General features: G+C 35.2%; 1 protein-coding gene across 1 annotated transcript; it reads left to right on the top strand.

Moving 5' to 3' along the window:
- The first annotated feature begins 4,940 nt into the window (after window positions 1-4,940).
- On the top strand, window positions 4,941-6,502 carry LOC125215805 (vesicle-associated protein 4-1-like). The gene is made up of 7 exons (XM_048117360.1): window positions 4,941-5,159; window positions 5,241-5,311; window positions 5,578-5,659; window positions 5,735-5,838; window positions 5,914-5,991; window positions 6,061-6,180; window positions 6,272-6,502. Exons 1-7 carry the CDS (start codon window positions 4,994-4,996, stop codon window positions 6,329-6,331), a joined length of 681 nt encoding a protein of 226 aa, XP_047973317.1. The 5' UTR covers window positions 4,941-4,993; the 3' UTR covers window positions 6,332-6,502.
- Window positions 6,503-19,897: the final 13,395 nt, after the last annotated feature.

Genomic DNA, 19,897 nt, shown 5'->3' with positions numbered 1-19,897 from the left:
AGCAAGAGACAATTCATTATTAGTTCCTAATCAGTGTTTGATCAAGTGCAAAGTAAAAACAAACTCATAATTATTCATCATTTCAATCAAACCTTCAGTAGTACTTCTATTATCAGGAGAAGTGGTATCATCTCTAACATTTTTCAACACATTCTCAACCTAAGGCCACATGGAGCAAAAACGAACCAATGTAGAGTAATGTGAGCCCCAACAAGTGACTCTTGGTCTTACCAAACAAGTTTCTTGACTTTGACCTCTTCCACTAGTCACTTGTTCATTTTTAAGTTGTGCAACTAAGCTTTATGTTGGAAAAAAATTGCTCAACCTGCGTTTTGAGGTGTAGTTCCTCCTTAAGTTATACTTCCTCCGTCCTAAGGTAGTTGAGTCATATTCCTTTGTGGGTTGTCTCAAGGTAGTTGAGTCATTTTCTTTTATGGCAAACACTTTATCTTCCTCATACTTTACTCTCTCTATATATGTTTTACTTATTCTTTTTCTTACTTTACTCTCTACACTTTAATTAATCTTTTATACAGCAATTTCTTAAATCCAATACCAAAAGAAATACCCCAACTACCTTGGAACGGAGGGAGTATAATTTTTCTTATTATGGCGATGGTGCAAGCGATTTCAGCAACAAATGGTGAAAATCCCAATTTGAGTAACATTTTCATCAATTATGTTTTTGGAGGAAAGCTCGACAAGAAGAAGAGGATGTTCGGGATGGGAACCTAGCCTCCTGGTCAACACCTCAACACAGTATGCACAAGCAACTACCTCAACCAGCTTGGATCCTTCCTTGAGAGATGAATTGCTCGAGGAAATATCAAACAGGGAGGAATTAATGGGGGAATTAAGGGGGAAATATTGTAGGAAATAAAGGAAGAATTAGGGAAGAAATTGTGGAAAGATTTAAATGTGCAAAAGAGTAAATGGAAATTAATCATGTGGCGACGGAAGAGAAGATGAACTAGTTCATGATGTCCCAACAGTCCCACCAATCACGTCACATCGATGATGATTTGTCACAAACTTGATACTTATTATTCCCTCTGTCCCGACTAAGATGACACATTGCTTAGCCGGCACGGGGTTTTAGGAGTTATTGGTTAAAGTGTTTAATTGGAGAGAGAAAATGTGGGTGTAGGTATTAAAGTAAAGAGATGAAGATAGATGGATATTTTAATCGGAGTGAGAAAAAGTGGTTTGAGTGTATTAATTGGAGAGAGAAAGTTACCAAAAAAGAAAATGTGTCATCTTAGTTGGGACAAACTAAAAAGAAAAACGTGTCATCTTAAGCGGGACGGAGGGAGTACAAACTAAATTCAAATTCGCTGCTTTGTGTTTTCTTGCTCCTTACTTTGGTTGCTTTTAACTTATTTATTAAATTTCCATTATCTTGACTATTGTTATTGATTTGATGTTATAACAAAAAATAAATGATTGTATAAATGAAAATAGGTGATTCAGATTGTAAATTATGAAATTAATTTGTAAAAATTCCAAAGGATTACCTACGGAATTAGAGCGGGATAAGTACATCGGTAAGTACCAACGCTTGTCGTCTTAAAATCACCGACGATGGATTTCCGTCGGAGATATCATTGACGGACTATTTTGTGACGATAAATATTACTAGGAACATGCAATTTATTACCGATTGATAATTTCCGTACGTAAATAGTGCTACCAACGGCAAAATAGGTTTTATAAACAAAAATTTACCCTTTTTTTTAGCATTTGGTTAATATTTGAACTGGGCATCGATTAACTTATATTAAAGTTTAGTTATCAATTTACCGATGATCATTCGGTTTTAGTTTGATTACAAGTTAATCTATGATTTATTAATACTAATTAAATTTACGGTTTCAAGTTTAAGAAATTTATAATTTAATTATTACAGTAACTTTTTATTTTTCAATATTAAATTCTTAATTTTGGAACGTTACTACGAACCTCTATCAAAAAATTACCATACATATTTTTAACTCATTTATTAAATGTTTTAAAGCTTCATAGTTAATTTACCATGCAATAAATTAAAATTTGATATATAATATTATTCTATTGATAATACTCCCTCCGTCCCGCTTTAGCAGTCTCATTAACTTTTCTGCCCTCTTTTTGTAGAAATGATAAAAAATAGTTAAAGAGGAGAAATGGTAAATTAAGAGAGAGAATAATATGGAGAAGAGTCTTATCTACATTATTGTCTCTCTTATTTTACCATTTCTCCACTTTAACTATTTTTTATTATTTTTACAAAAAGATGACAGAAAAGTCAATGAGACTGCTAAAGCGGGACGAAGGGAGTAATTGAGTTCACATTTTTAATTATAATAATTTCATAACTTTGATTTAATTTTTTAAGTGTGAATATTTTAATTCTTACTATTTTAAATAAGGAGAAAAATTGACAAACTTGTACTCCCTCCGTTCCATACTAGTAGAGTCATTTCATTTTCCGCACTCGTTTTGAAAAAATAATTATACATAGTTAAAGTGGAAAAAATAAAGTAAGAGAGAGAATATTGTAGATAAGACTCTTCTCAACATTATTCTTTCTTTTACTTTATTCTTTCTTCACTTTAATTATTTATTATAATTTTTCCAAAACTGAATGCAGAAAATGAAATGACTCTACTACTGTAAAACGGATGGATGGAGTAGAATATATCAAAAATGAAAAAGTATATAGTTACATTAATTAAGCACCACTTTCATTTGCCATATTAATTACAAAAAACATAGGGGTATATTAGTCGAGATATATTAGTCAAGATATAAATTATACTTATGACAAAAAAACAATCGGGTATTATGGCATGTATGTTTTTAAATCACTACCCTAATTATTAGGGATGTCAATTGGGCTAACCTGCTCGGGTTTGGGCCAATCCACTTGGGTTGTCGGGCTATTTAGATGCGGGTTTTTCGGGCTATAAATTTTCGGCCTTAACCCTAAATCTTCGGGTTTCGAGCTAACCCACGGGCTATTCGGGTCAATAGTAATCTTATATGTTACTTTCTATCCAATCCAATATTCTAATTATTAAAAAGCAGACTGTTGCAAATAGTAAAGTATTATCAAAGTAATCAAGAGAAAGAAAATAATAGCAATTGAAATTTGAAACAAAATAGATAAATATATCGTTAATTAATAGCACGCATTAATCTGACTACAATTAACTAGAAATCATGCATTCCATATAACCCTAACTTTTAATTTGAGAGAGAAGACTAATTACCATATATTCTTCATATCAATGTTGCACTAGTATTTAATATTGATATTACCAAATATACTTCATATAAGTATATAATCCAAAATTTTAATTATATTTTTATATTAAATGTTCAACCCGTGGGCTAACCCGCAACCCACTCGGGCCAGCCCGCATAACCCGTTGATAAACGGGTTAGCCCGTGTAGCCCGCTTCTGAATATGGGTTGCGATTTTTCGGCCCTAACCCTATGATTTTACTGGATAATTCGGGTCGACCCGTGGGCTTCGGGCTAGATTGACATCCCTACTAATTATATTTAATAAATAACTACATAAATTTACTTCATTTCTAATTTTTATTTCCTTTGGATCTATTTTACGTAAAGATACGTGTTGCAAATTTTTTTTTTTTTTTTCTTTTTTAATCATGTGTCCATCTAAATGTGAACTGCAATATTCGATTATAATTTCTTAAATCCCAACTATAAATTCAACAAATTCCCATAAAAGGTTATTTCAACAAACAATATACATATACATTTTTGCACACGATTTAATGCGCAAAGCGACAAATCTCATAAACACCGTCCAAAGTTCTATTCTTAGCTGTAGAATGATATCCTGACGCAATGTATTATATGGAATTAATTCCAAAAGTATAAGAAAGTAAAAATGCATGACATATCTTTGAAAAAGAGTTAATTGACATTAATGAATGAAACTCTGAGTTATTTGTAACTAATGCATGAAGGGAACTCAAAACTTTTTAAAATATAGTCATAATCTCATTGTGTATTAGTAGTATTTTAAATTTGGTATTGAAAAGGGAAAGGGTAGATTTTGTTCTATTGTTGAATCGTTTTCTTAAAATTTTCATTTTTCACTATTTAGGTAGTTATCGTTTCATACCTATTGTATCACTTTTTGGAATTAAATGTCTTGCAAATTTTTGTTATGCAATCGAAATGTTGATGTGAAAGGCGAAATAACATGTTAATTACTCAAAATTACACGTCAATTACCTGATCGGCATTTAATTTCAGTGTCCACGTCGATATTTTAATAGCCAATTTTTTTTTTAGAATATTTTATTCTACAAAATGAAACGATGGGTATTAAATAGTAATTATCTAAACGGCGGACATTTTCGAGAAAACGACACAAACAATAAGACAAAATCGACCCTATTTCCATTTGAAAATCTTGAGTTGGAACACCATATTTCAACGTTATAGATAAATGTTATATTTATTAGCATTCTTAAGGAATCGTTTTAATTTGTTACAAATTAAACACAACTTCGATCACCATAAAGTTGTCGTGACACGTTTCGCCAAAGTTAACATCCATAAATAACGGTTCAACTTCAATATAACTTGTCGTGACACGTTTCGCCAAAGTTAACATCCACAAGCAACGATTCAACTTCTATATAACTTGTCGTGACGCGTTTGACCAAAGTTAACATCGCGAAATAACGTAAATAATATAATTATGAAATATAAAAACAATATTGTTGATAGAAAGTTAAGATCCTATCTCAAACAATAGGATAATTTCACCGACATCAAGGATAATGGCATGTAAATGAAAATGACATTGAATGCAACTGACCTATTCGTAATGAATGATTCTTTTTATTATCAAAAAAAGGAAAATTTAACAAACTGGCACACGCGTATATAAACGATTGACTTTTCTTCAAAAAAAAAACACACACACAACTTGATAAGTGAGTGAATTGCTCGAATTGTTTCGTCGGAAATGGCAATAGTTGACGATCACCGCCACAAGAAGTGGGGGATTTTCCGGTTGTGGCAAAGTCAGTCACACCAAAACGGCGTCGTTAGCCGCTCGTTCATTGCGAAATTGCTCTTCCCTGGACGGCGGAAGCTCAGTCTCGATCCTTCCAACAAACTCTACTTCCCATGTTAGTTGCTTCATTTCTCGATTATTCGTAACTAAATTTTGATTTTAATTTTACTGATTACGCTGTGATTGCGTTTTTAAGATGAGCCGGGAAAGCAGGGCCGAAGCGCTGTGCGGATCAAGAATTCCAGCAACTCTCACGTTGCCTTCAAGGTCTGATGTGAACTTACTTCGATACTCACCTATTTTATTTGAAATTATTGACCTTTATGTTGGGAAGTGAAATAAAAATAAATATAAATATATCGTACATCGAACTGACACTACTGTATAAGTCGATTAGACCACTCCTCCTATCACTAATTCGTTTTAGGATCATTTTGCACATCGTTCATTCACATTTATTTGCCTTTGGCCTGTAAATTCAATATCTATGTGTGGCAATAGTGAAATAAAAGTTTGTTTTTTTGTGTCAATAGTTTCAAACTACTGCACCGAAGAGTAGTTATATGCGACCACCTGGAGGTATCCTTGCTCCTGGACAAAGCCTAATAGCTACTGGTAACTATGGTCATTTATTTTAATTGAAAATAAAAGAAACAAAATCATGATTTTAATTGATATATTTATTGACAGTATTCAAGTTTATGGAGCTTCCTCAAAACAATGAGAAGCGCAAGGCTAAGTTCAAAATTATCAGTCTTAAGGTGAAACAAGGAACTGATTATGCGCCTGAACTGGTAAGTGTTGTGAACTACTAATATCGGATATCGAATCTTAGATATTTTTATGAGCAGTTTGAGATTTTGATGCAGTTTGATGAGCAAAGGGATGAAGTGGTGGTTGAGCGCGTGCTGCAGGTTGTTTACCTAGATCCAGAGCGCCCTAATCCGGTAAGTTTTTAATCAACGATCGATCACCTTCTTTCACAGTTAGACCATGATGACACTGTGTGATTTTAGGCACTGGAAAAGCTGGAGCGCCAACTGGCTGAGGCCGATGCTGCAATAGAAACCCGCAAAAAGCCCCGAGCAAATGCAGGTCCGAAGATGATAGGCGAAGGTCATGTTATAGAAGAATGGGTGAGTTTTTCCTTTTTAACTTTCATAAAAAACACATCCAAATCATATGTTGATGTTGATGTTGATGTTGATATTGATTTTGATCTCACAGAGAGAACGAAGGGAAAAATATCTCGCTAGGCAGCGGGTTCAGGCAGTAGATTCAGCGTGATTTTGGTTGTTTTCATTTGATTTCTGATCGAACTTCTTTGGATGGTCCACGACTGGGAAAGTTATTAGTTATTACTGCTTCTGTAGTGTACGGTTAAATTGAAATCAAATATATGTAGTAATAAATAGTTTTTCTCCGTATTCTCTATTTGTTATCACGCATATATATTTGGGAGGAAAATTGTTTGTTAAATTTTTTATTAAAATTTATAACTTTCAAATTATGTCAATCAAAATACAATTTTTACTTGCAAACCCCGATCTAGCTTCCATGCAACATGACACTGCAAAATTCAGATAATGAAACCTTAAAATGTAGATGTCAATAATGCAAATTAGGGGTTGGGGAGTTCTAAAGCCTGTCCTATCGATTCTGTCAAAAAGATAATGTTCTTTGCAAAATGAAACATATTTTTTAAGAGGATTATATATCAATTAGAACAATTAACTTAAAAATGTAAATTTTACAAATTTTTCTTACAGATATAATCACAAACTTAAAATAGAGGGAACGGAATAAAAAGATTGTGAGTAAAAGTTTCATAAACCCAAACTTTAATGAACAGAACTGAAGATCCTATAAGAATGCTACTGTCATTTGTCATTTGTCATTTGTCATTTGTCATCCGTCAAATCTAAAATTCAGCGGGCAAGATATAATGTCAATTTGTCATTTGTCCAATTTTTGGGGGCTGAAATTTAGTTTACTACTATAATTTAAAATTAGTTCAATTCAATAAACTTTTTAAGTAATTATTCCTCCATTCCATGGAAATGAGTCATTCAGAATTAGCATATGATTTAATATGTGTTGGTAAATAAGAGACAAGAAGAAGAAAAAAATAATTGAAATTGTATAATTTATCATAAATGAATATGGATTATTTCTATAAGACGGACGAAAATAAATATATGGTATATGGGATGGAAGGAGTTTCAATTTTTTTGAAATAATGATGATTTAAAATAATAATTATAACATCTATATAAGAATAATATTTTCATTATCACACCAAACCTTAAAATAACCATAACTAATTATACAAAATTAATAAATTTAATTTACGACAAAATATGATACTATATGCCAAATGATTATATACAACGTGATAGGGGAGCACTATGTGCCACCATAGATAGATAACACCATACCACCAATATGTCCGTTAGATCTCATTTATGGACGTCTAGGACTAAATTTCGTGAACAGAACACGGATTGCAGTCTAATGTATTAGATATTGCTGGCGTGGTAAACTGCAATATTATTGTGGTAAGACCGCAATAGTCAATGAATAACACTGCAATATGGTAATATAAAAATTAAAGATTTCCTATTTTACCCCTCCGTGTTTTTAATTGATTCAGCAAAATTAAAATTTGCTGCCACATGGCAACTTGACAAACATACGATTTTCAGATCCAATAACCTAAAATGGTGGTATGATGTCATAGTAAAGAGTTTTGTCATTTTAATACCTCCCATATAACTAATTTAAATTACATATTTGGGCTATCTTCATCCATAACTATAATTCAATCAACAATATTCATTTATCTATTATTTATAAATTTATACTCATATATTTAATCCTTTTTATTCAATTACTATTTATCGTCCTAAAAATAAATAAGCCCCACATCAAATAATAGTAGTAGTAAAATTAAAATGAGAAGGGTGAAACCGCTTCTTTTTCGACAGAAAGCATGGCTGCCCGCCACTAGACGTTTAGCCTTCCTCTATGCAACTCCGTTCGATCTACCAATTGCAATATTAAATTACAATTTTAATTTTAAAAATATTATATATTCAAACCGTCAATTACTTGCCTTTTTCTTCATTGAACAGTGAATTATTACTATTTGTTTGTGTCTTTTTAATAGCAAGGCCGAAAGAAGCTACGAGTGCCCCGCCCCCGCCTAGGAGAAACAAGCTATACACACCCTTTGCAAATCCAATAAATCAATCCACAGGTATTTATTTGGAAATAATCAACTCAATTCTCTCTTTATAATGTTATAATTACATTTTTCACATCTACTCCTTTTAACTTTAGCATAGGGTTTTGATCTATGTAAAACTCATTCTTAATACAAAAATGCAGAATCAAGCACACGAAGGTCATTTTTAGGTTATCGTAAGCTTATTTTTACATCAATATAGTAAGGATGACATAAAATGATCTTAACATGACCTCAAACCCGAATTTTATAATATGACCTAAAACTGCTTTATAATGACCCTCTGTGTTTTTATTTAATTATTGACTATTATATTGTCAAATCTCATGGTCAGAATTTGGTTTTAATTTTTTGTATTAAGATCAATTTTTGTGTTGATCATTTTCCACATATAAAAACACATTTTTTTGTGTAGAATGAGAAAAAAGATACAAACTTTAAAAAATATATATACAAACTAGTGTCCATCATTAATGAAGTACTCCATCAAAATAGTGTGTTAAATTGATGTTGAACAAAGTAAAGATAAATGTTGGCAATGAAAAGATCATAAACGCGAAGGAGGTGAATGAAATTCGGCCACGATTCGTTCGAGCAGTCCATGACGGGTATAACTGAATTTCAACTTGTTAGTGCAAGAATAATGTTAAAAGGGATTTGGTCTTAAGAATCATAAATTTTTGGTAAATTTTGATGTTTCCTATGAACTTTAAAAGTTGTCTTAAAAATCACAAATTTTTGAAATTGTGCCAATATCCCCAGTCGAACATGTATATAAATTTTCCGGCATAGACACATCTTATATGGAAAGTTGAGACATATATGTGGCAATGATTGGTTTTAACCCAAACGACGTCGTTTCAAAGACTATTTCATGCAATTTTGAACCCCAAAAAAAAGGAGATTAGAAAAAAGATTTTAACCTAATTCAGTCACAATTTTCGTGACCACTTTCACCGGTGGACTTAAATTTTAGTTGTTCACAGATCTGAAGTCATGTCGTCTTCCCAATCAAGTCCTTTTCAATTTTGACTAGTTTTTTCCACCCAAAGGTTCATGGTCGAGTACGAAGAACATCACGTGGAGAAGACGCAAGCAATCTACGATTCTTTTGATAATATAGTACTCCCTCCGTTCCATAGTAATGGAAGCGAAACTTTTCGGCACGGAGATTAAGAAAAATTGTATTAGGTGAGTTAAGTAAAGGGAGAATAAAGTGGAAAATGAAAAAGGTAAAGAGATGAAGAGAGGAAAAAGTAAGAGAGAGTAAAGTAGGTGTGGAAAAATGTGTTGACTTTTACTAAAAAGGGAAATGACTTTATTACTATGGAACGTACCAAAATGGTAAAATGACTCTATTACTATGGAACGGAGGGAGTATGTAACTAAAAACCATAGGAAAAACTCATGATTTAGGGATTAAATTTTCTTAAGCATGAATTAATGTGCATTATTCTTGTATACAATTGATTGTCTAAAAATTTGATTGATTGTTCCATCCTCAGTCAAATAGATTCATATTATGATTTATTTATTAACTATGCACGACTTCCATTGTGAAGGAGCACCAAACCCCAGCACTATATATGTGTCATGTTATTGTTAAACTTGCTCTTTGTTGGCCATATACGATAAAAGGTGTTGTGCCCTTCATAAACTCAAGCCAGAGTTCTACATTCATTGATTGTGGCCCGATGAAGAAACATGTCCCGTATCTACCCAAGTGGCCCGATGAAGAAACCTGTCCCGTATCTACCCAAATGTATGACGAAAAACGTTTTAATGAAAAATCTGTTAGGAAGGTATGTCTATGTCTAAATTAGTAAGTAAATGTTTTATAGAAATATTTTTAATACAAAATTAAAATGTTTTTAGATGTTTAAACTCTACGAAGAAAGGATCTTAACTCTTAAGAATGTTTCCAAACTTGAAAGCTCTAAAGAATTCTAAATCTATGGACATTTTAAGAAAGAATACATGAAGCACAGTGTTATAGGTTGTTTTGATGAGCCTATGTACATGTATTATACCCTAGCTTCAAGGGAGACAATGCATAAAAGTAAGGCGCGAGAAATCGACGATCATCACGTGGAGAAGGCGCGAGCAATCGACGATTCTTTGGAGAATTAAATCTGTAGCTCTAAACTGTAGAAATCATGTTTAGGATTTACTTTCTATGAGCATGAATTATTTGCATTCTATCATGCAATTATCTGTTTAACATGTGAATTGATTAATCGCATAATCGGTCAAATAAATCCGTGTCTGATTTATATTTTGTACAAGTCTTCCATTGTGCAAGGGGCACCAAACCCCAACAAATAGCTCTTTCTTTTCATCATGTAGAAGCACCACACCTAAGATATCATGCTAAAATAAATGGAAGAAATAGTAAAACATCACAACATTTGCCTCGTTTGAAACGCCATGCTTGGGATAAGAAAAGTTTGGAGCTTTACCATTTAATGAGAAAGAGAAACAACAGGCTACTGCCTTTTTACCCAAACTCAGTAGCAGTAACAACTTAACATTTCTAAATTCTTTAATCATGTATGGACACCAAACCAAAGAAATCCTTACATGCTCGTAAGATTTTAGCCAATCTACTGCCGATTTCTTTGAAGAACATCTATAATCTGCCTAACGCTAAAACTACGGAACAAGAACAGACTCTGCGAACTCAAGGTTTAATAGACCAAGCTTTAAAGGATAAGAAAGAGATAGATGACTTAGCTTAGTGCGTAAGGCTGTCCGGCGGAAGCCGAGTGATGACGGAGCCCCGGAGATCACTGCGGGACAGCGACGAACCGGCGGTGGCACTAGTTTGAGAAGCGGACCGAGCAGCGACGGTGACCACAGAAAGGCGCCGGCGCTGGACGGAGGAAACTCGCGTGCCTCGTGGTGTAGCGGCTGTCATCGGAGATCCTCACTCTCAATTAACAGTGCCGTTTTAAGGGAAGCTAACTGTAGCGTCTATTAAGTGGATCTAACTCGCTAGAACTCTGTCACAGTTATGAAGCAAGTTATATGTACACAATTGTGTCACTCAATCATGCAGCATCAAAATTACTTAGGGAAGAAATAAAGTAAAAACAAAACGGATATTAAATAGAAAAAGGAATTTGTATAACCAAAGTCTTTGCTAACACATCCCTAGAATCCTATGAGTTTAGTTACACATAAATGAATAAGCTAAAAACATAGATTGAAGGGAAGACAATTTGAACATAAAACTAAAGCAAATAAAACCTGTAGGTTGAATCCTTGTCGTTCTTGATATTCTTGAAATCCTTCTCCAACTCATTGCACCAATGAAGTACTCTAGGTCTTTGATCTCTATGAAGTAGTTTGCAAGTAGAAGTTTTCTCTTTTTGATGAAGCTTGAGGTCTTATTTTTAGAGGGAAAGCCATTCCTTGTTGTAGGGACTTTAATAAAGAAGTGGACAGATATTTGTAATGATCTAATTAATATGCGAGATTCTAGAATTTTTCCTAATGAAAGAATAAAAGGAATTTAATAGGAGGCATGCATTCTAATGAGATTTTGTCTCTAGTCTAATTAGTATGTTGTTATGTTATGTTTTTCACAAAGGACTATCTCCGCGAGTTAAGATCAGAGCGAGAAATTCAAGTTAAGGAATTTAAGCGAATGAGGTGGGCTTTCAGTTTACTATAAAATTTTTATGAGAGTATTATTGTGGGCTTTCTTTTTAATGTATAGTATTTACAATAAGTATATTGTGGGCTTTCCAGTTCGTAGTTTTTATGAAAAGTATTTTGCGAGCTTTCTATTGTGATAATATGTGGGCTTTCTTGTTAAAGTTACAGTTTTTACGAAAAGTATTTTACGAGCTTTCTATTGTGATATGATATTACCTGAGCCTTATATGATATACTTTCAGTTATTTATGTTCCCAGTATGTTTTGCACTATGAATGCAGTTCAGTTATTTACGTTCCCAGTACGAATGCTTTCAGTACGTTTTGTTTTGCCAAGTTTTGTTTTGAACTTTGCCTATCTGTTTGTCTAGCAAGGGCGACGTCCCTACTAGACCATTTCAGTTTAAAGAAATTCCGATTTGTAAGTGGGGTAAGCCCATACATACCCAGTTCACACAGTTTCAGATATGGCATTAGTTCCAGGAAAATAGACTACAGTCAAAGATTTTACTTAGAAAATGCTTTTAGTGTCCTCGGGCCTTTCAAGATAAAACCCCGAGCTCACTCAGTAGTGGCTTGACAAAACCAGTTACTTTTCAGTAAAATATATTTCCGCACGTGTCCACTGAGTACACCAAGTACTCAGCCCTGCATTTGTTTTAAAAATGTGCAGGTTGAGCAGTGATGACGGCGGGTGGTGTTGAGCATAGACGATGAAGATCCTTCGATAGAATAGTACTTGGATGGTCATGTCTCCATACACGTATAGATGCCCATGGTTCGTAAACCGGCGGTTCTGGTTCGGAACTGCCGGTTCCGGTTTCGCGAAATGTGGAACCTGGCGGTTCCGGTTCCGGTTCCGAACCGCCGGTTTTCGTACGGTTCTCACGGTTCCGGTTCGGTTTTGGCGGTTCCAACGGTTTTTTTTTTTTTTTTTTTTTTTTTTTTTTTTTTGCTATATAATTTGGAATTTCATGAAATGGGGGGAAAAAGGAAAAAATTGAAAAGGGCTTGAACTCAACTTAAACTTTCAAAGTTAAACTTTTCAAATTTAAGTTGAGTTGCCTACGTATCCACAATTTTATTGAGGAATCAAAGCCCACGTAGTTCTCTTACCTTGCTTACCTTTTTGGCCGGCCGTGCTCGCCGTTCACCGCCCCCCCGTCATTGATATTGTTGAGCGCCTTCGCTTCCGACCTCGTCATCGGTGGAAAACTCTTCACCATCACTCTCTACACGAAAGTCGAAATCCGGCTCTTGTGCTCTCATGTCCGCCTTTGCCCAATCATCAAGTAACATAGTGGCTTCCATGTTTTTGGCGGAGAGATTGCTCCTTTTGTCGTCTAGGACACAACCGCCGACACTAAAAGCTTGCTCCACGGCGACGGTGGAAGCGGGAACGGCGAAAATCTCCTTAGCCATTATCGAAAGTATCGGAAACTCTTTGTCATGTGTTCCCCACCAATCAAGGACGTCAATTTGTTGAGTAGGGGGACCTGGATTTTGAAAAATAGAGCGCGATTCCAAATATATATCTAACTCACTAGTAGCTCTAGTCCTATTGGTTGTAGCACCGTATAGATCTTGCAATTGTGATACTACGTCGGGATCAATCATGACATTGCTATAATTCCCGCCACCAAAATCAAATGTCGAAGGACTAGGAGGAGCACGTACCTGGTGAATGGTGTTATATCGCATTTCATATTCCCCGTAGAGAGCACGAAGCGCACTATCTAACCTTAGTTTGATTTCTTCAACATTCGGAAGATTTAGTTCGAAGCTTTCTCCTCTTGTCAAGCCCATTTCGCGAAGTTGAGAAAAATCCAAATCGTGCAAACAACCATAGTACATGTCTAAAATTTTATGCACACCATGCAACTTCCACTTTGGATCCAAGCATTTTGCAATCAAAAACACATTTGGAATACGCGCAAAATATTTCAACCATATAAAACAAAATAGCCTTCAACTCAATGAATTGAGTATTTTTCACACATGTCTTAAAACCAATTGCCACATACATGCAATGCTCCAAAACGCGCACAGAAGTAGGATAATAAACACCGGATAACTCAACAGTGGCATTTTTGAAAGCTTGGAATAATCGAAACAAATCCATGTTGTGGTCCCAACAAGAGGGTATCAAAAGCAAATCAGAAGGAACATGCGGGCAAGTTCTAAAAAAATCACATAAATACTCAATGTGGTTCAAAGTCGACTCCAACATATCGTACGTCGAGTTCCAACGAGTTGAAACATCCAAACGAAAATTGGTGTACCTGCACTGCTTGCTATGACAATATTTCTTCCAAGCTCTACCAATAGGAGCTTTGTTATGAATCAATTTAACAGCAGTTCTAATAGGATCAACATACTTTTGCCACAAATCGATCGCATCTTGAACACACAAATTCAAAATATGAGCAATACATCGCACATGAAAATATTTGCCATCAATAACAGGAGAACATGCACTGATGAGATCATCTATACTAGCAGTGTTAGCACTTGCATTATCAAAACCAACAGAAAAAATTTTATTGATCAATTGAAATTCATTCAAAACTTGAATGATCAATTGAGCAATTGCTTGTGCAGTGTGTGGTGCGGGAAATTCCCGAAATGCAATCAAACGTTTGTTCAAAGTCCAACTGTGATCAACGAAATGCACAGTAATGCCCATATATGAATTTTTGCAAAAACAATCAGTCCACACATCAGAGCAAATCGAAACTTTATGACCCAAGTTAACAATAAACGTACCTAATTGCACCTTCTTTTCCATGCATTGTCTAACAACAGCTCGAGTCATAGAAGTTCGACTCAATTTTCTTGCAGCGGCATTATAAACTTGTCGCATACTCGACTCAAAAGCATCGTTATCAAAAGCATTGAATGGAAAATGTTTCATCACAGCAAATCTAGACATCACATTAAGAGCATTTTTATGATCATATTTTAAAAGAGTATTGCTACACATACCTGATGTTTGGGATGAACCCGTCCCACTCCCGGTCCCGCCTCCATGTTGAAAGTTGAGTTGAGTTTGGGTTGGAGCGATACCAAACTCGACCGGATGCGCTTTCTCCATGTGACGGGTAAATGTACCATATCCTCCACTCTTTCGTAATGTGTATACGTTTTCACAATAGTTGCAATACACATTAAAAGTGTTCGGATCGGTACTATCTCGTACCTTCTTGAAATGTTTGACCATGATATCTGAGGTTAAAGTCCTTTCAACTGGTTTAGGAGGTTGAGGAGGGTGTCCACGACCACGACCACGACGACTCCTTGGTGGTGGTGGTGGGGGTGGCATTTCTTGTTGTTGTTCCTCTTCCGCCTCCTCCTCCTCTTCCTCCTCGTCATCATCGTCGTCATCAAGATTCACCGGGGTTGGAATTTGTTGAGAATAGGCACCGGGACCGGGAGCACCACTACCACTACCAACATAAGCATCGCCTCCATATCCACGTCCGCCTTGGGATTGAGAGCGGGAGAGAGCAATAGCATTGGCCATATCTTGCTCTTCTCGATTCTACAAAATAATATTTGTAGTGTAAATATCAAATAACATTATGAACAATAATGTAATGTAATTCATAATTAATAATATTAGTAGATAATAAATATTAACCTGCCACATATCCATGTTCCTTTGAGAAATCTCATCAATAACGGATTTTCGACTTGGCCTCTTGGACTTTCCTTTTCCCTTATCAATACGACCTTCTCGGGATGAAGACATCTTGATAGTTTATGGAATTATAGTAGAAATATGGACTTATAATTTTTTTTTTGTTTTAGCAATTGAGAAAGACAACTTATAGAACTATAGATCAAGTATAACAATGCGTAATATAAGAGTAGCACTTGAATAATTCAAATGTAAGCACAAATAGCACAATGAGAAATGGGAGACAAAGAGAGAGAATTGAGAGATTGAAGAGAGAAACTCTTATTAACACAAGAGTGGGGTAAATGTAAGTGAGGATAGAGGGGGGTATTTATAGATAACGATCAACCGGGCTTTCTATCCTTAGAAAGTGCGGTCGTGACACTTGTAGGTGTTTGAAGAATTGCTTCTTAGTGGTTTAATCTTGCAAAGGAAAGGGAATTGTGATTCCCGCTAGGGCTATTTAGAGAGGAAAATTAGAGGGAAAAATGAGGGGGAAATTAGAAAGTGAAAAATTAGAATGAAATAAGAGAGGGAAAAACGCGAGGGAAATTAGAGAACTGAAAATTGGAGGCCACAACTTATAGACATTGCATATCAAACATGAGTTAATTTAATCTTGGGCCTGTAGACTAGTCCAATAACTTGGTGATATATCTCACCTGTGCATAACCCATCCAATATATCAAACGAGCCCTAATTAAGATAGAGCTTATCAGATATCATCTTTACAATGACACGAGCATATAGGCTTTAAAGTCTATATGCTACGCTACACTAAACAAGTACAAAAGGACAAAGGTAAAAGTGAGCTCAAGATGGGGGTGGATCCCCTGCTATGTAAAATTCCTCCAGCCATATTATCAGGATAAGCAACTGGACAAGCAATAGGCTAGCCACATCAAACAAAATTAAAAAAACAACTAAAAATTTACGGAACTAAACACAAAATACGGAATTAAATTTACGACACATATACGGGAAAATTCATTAATTTTATTTAAATAAAAAAAAGTACATTAACTAAAAAAAATTACATAATAAAAAAAAATCGGGCTTCCACACACGAGCCCCCACCCCACTCTACTCTCGTCGCCGTCTCCGCCGTCCTTGCCGCCACCCTGGGACCCCCAAATTTGCGGCATCTGAGCCCGCGTCTGATCCCCCCAACTGTGCCGCGGCGACATCCAAATCGACCTGCATACTCTCGAGCATTGAGTGAAGAAACCTCTTCTCCACGGGGTCAGTTGCCTCCCTCCATTCAGCTAAGATCTTGTGCATCTGTTTACGCGTTTGTTGAGGCGCGTAGAAGGCGAGCTCGTTGTCGACTTGCCAGCAGGGGGGATGCCGACTGGACCTCCTGGGACCCCTGGGCGACTCCCTCGCTGCCCGTTGCGCCTGCCTTTGACCAACCGGGCGAGTGCGGCGAGTAAACAATGGAGGGGATGGGAACTCCTGAACATCCTCGGGGAGGTCGTGGGAACCGCTCGCTGCTGCCGCTGTAATCACCGGCATAGTTCAGCCGCTGCTTCTTCGGCAAGCTAGCATCGAGTAGACTCGTTGTTGTTATCCATTTCGTGTTGTTGTTCTTGTACAAAAATTAAGAGAGAGAGAAAAAACTCGTTAAAACAAGTGGTGCGAATGAATATGATGTGAAAATCGCGTATATATAGTGTGTCGAAAAATTTAATTAAAAAAAATGCGCTGGCCGATCGCTCGCCGATCGCCAGCCTACAATGGCGGCGAGCATATCGGCCAGCGCCCGGGAATCGGTCAGCACTCGCCGAATTTCTCGCCGATTGCAATGGTTCGGCGAGCGGACCGGCCAGCGCCGGGAATCGGCTAGCCGGTCGCTTGCCGACCATTATGGATGCTCTTAAAACACAGCAGGGCTACTGTGATATGGAACGGTGACGTTTTGCTTCGATTACCACTGCATCACTTGCCTATTTCAATTAAGCTTAACTTGCCGATGTAGTATGCAATATCAATGTTTTATTTGATAAATGATTTTACTCAACATTGTACTACTAGTTCTACCGTTGATTAAATCATAATTATTTAATAATTTGGTAGAATAGTGATTTTATTTATATAAAAAATAGTATTAATAACTTGTTGAATATTTGTTTTCAATATATATTACTCAGAACATTTAAATTATGTTTACAACTTATATCACTATACTACACTATATTATTAATTATGTCAATGTTAAAATTTGTGCTAAATTAAATATTTATATTTTTCAGGGACGAAGGGAATATATTTTTATATTTTAATTTTAAAAATTATGAGATCAACAAGAAGAAGTCCACAAAAAATAATTTAAAAAATAATACTCCCCCCGTCTGCGAATAGGAGTCTCATTTCTTTGCGGCACAGATTTTAAGAAATATTTAGAAAAGTTAGTGGAATATGGGTTCCACTTATATTCTGTCATTAGGAGTCTCATTCTTTAATTTGGCGGCACGAGTTCTAAGAATTGTTAAGAAAAGCGGATGGAATAAAGTTAGTGGAACATGAGTCCAACTTGCATATATTAGTTTTAAATGAAATGTGAGTGGAATGAGTTAGTAGAATGTGGAGCCATATTACCATTTATAGTAAATATGAACCGATACTCCTATTCGCGGACGGACTAAAATGAAAAAATAAGATTCTTATTCGCGGATGGAGAGAGTATTAGTTTAGTTATTAAGTACTCATAAATTATGGAGTAATAGAATTGATAATTCTTAGTTGCAACCGATAAGCTCTTAAGTCTCTAACTATAATATCAAATATAATTCATTGATAGTACATTAATTTACCATAATATTAATAGTTAAATTAAATTTAAGTGAAGCTGATGCAACTGATTATGAAATCAAATTTATCACAAGCTCCTAGTTAATCGCTATTTAGATAAAATCATTATTACTATGAATCGGTACGTGTATTTTAGATAGTTCGGCTACATCTGAATAAAGCAAAGTTTGTAAAAGTTGAGGCAAAAACGTCACCGTTCCATGGGATCCACCCTCGCTGCATAGGTGAAAGTAGGTGTTTTGACTAGTACACCTTGAAATTGCGAAAGTTGAACAAACAAGAATTAAACACTACTTCTACTGCCTATAACAACGAAGAAGAAGATGTTCGCAATGGGCACTTGGAATCAGTTGGTCTGGTCATCCTCAGCATCAGCAAGTAGAGCTCTTCTTTCCATATTTTCTATTCTCCACACTTCATACTTGTGCCCCACAATGTACCTTTTATCGCAAATAACTTTATTATAGTGTGAAAAGTGAAAGAAAACTCAGTGACACAAATCAACCTATCATAAATTTTCATTGGTTTACTTCATTTCAATACACAAGTTTGTACATGAAAGTAAATAAGTTGGAAATATCTATGCTCATCACTTAATTAATTCTAATATCGCTATCCTTTTAAATTTGACGTCTTAGTTGTGACTTATAAAGTTGCGTCTTCTTCTTCTATACAATACTCCATCCATTCCACAAAATTTGTCACATTTCACTTTTTACTATTTCTCACTCACATTTTATTATAAAATTAATATTTTAAAAGTAGAACGCACATCCTACCAATTTTTCAACCTACTTTCTATTATATTTCTTAAAATCCATTTCCGATTAAACTTTGACAATATTTAAGGGATGGGGAGAGTATAAAAGAACATTCTAGCATAATTATCAAGTATGTGCATATGCGATAATTAAATATAGCAATATTCATTATAAGACGTGCGCTGGATTTTAGTGAAAAGAATATAGTAGAATTTTGTGGAGAGGAGAGCTAACGGATTAGTGATGAAAATATGAAAAGTGCAAAGTATAGCATCCACAGGCCACAGCCACAACACAAGAAAGTAGCCACGCCACGTCTTGCTTCAATACGGATCAGCAATTATTTTCTGAATTTTACAATCCTGCCAAATGTCATACGCGTCAATCCCTTTTTTTCTTTTCTTTTTTTCTTCAAAGTTCATTTTGAACATAATTTCAGCTACATACACTGTCGATTGATTGATATTTGTTTTGTGATCGCTGTTTATCCCAAGACTACAATTTCAAAAATACTTTCTGCGTTGAACCGTAGTTAATGTGGACGAGAGAAAACTTGGTCCATGTTTATACTCCCTCCATTTTTAATAATTTGTCACTATTTGACCTGATACGGATTTTAAGAAATATAACGAAAAATGTGTTTGAAAAAATTATATATAGATCCTACTTTTATAGAATACTAATTTAATAAAATAT

This window comes from Salvia hispanica, chromosome 3 (genome assembly GCF_023119035.1).
Source record: "Salvia hispanica cultivar TCC Black 2014 chromosome 3, UniMelb_Shisp_WGS_1.0, whole genome shotgun sequence".
Lineage (NCBI taxonomy): Eukaryota > Viridiplantae > Streptophyta > Magnoliopsida > Lamiales > Lamiaceae > Salvia > Salvia hispanica.
Note: the sequence above shows the minus strand (reverse complement) of the source record. Positions and strands in the feature narration are given on the sequence as shown.

Excerpts from the sequence above, each read along its gene's own strand:
- LOC125215805 (XM_048117360.1), top strand. The coding sequence starts at position 4,994 with ATGGCAATAGTTGACGATCACCGCCACAAGAAGTGGGGGATTTTCCGG. Across the intron at positions 5,312-5,577 it reads ACTCTCACGTTGCCTTCAAG|TTTCAAACTACTGCACCGAA; the intron begins GTCTGATGTGAA and ends TTGTGTCAATAG. Across the intron at positions 5,992-6,060 it reads ATCCAGAGCGCCCTAATCCG|GCACTGGAAAAGCTGGAGCG; the intron begins GTAAGTTTTTAA and ends GTGTGATTTTAG.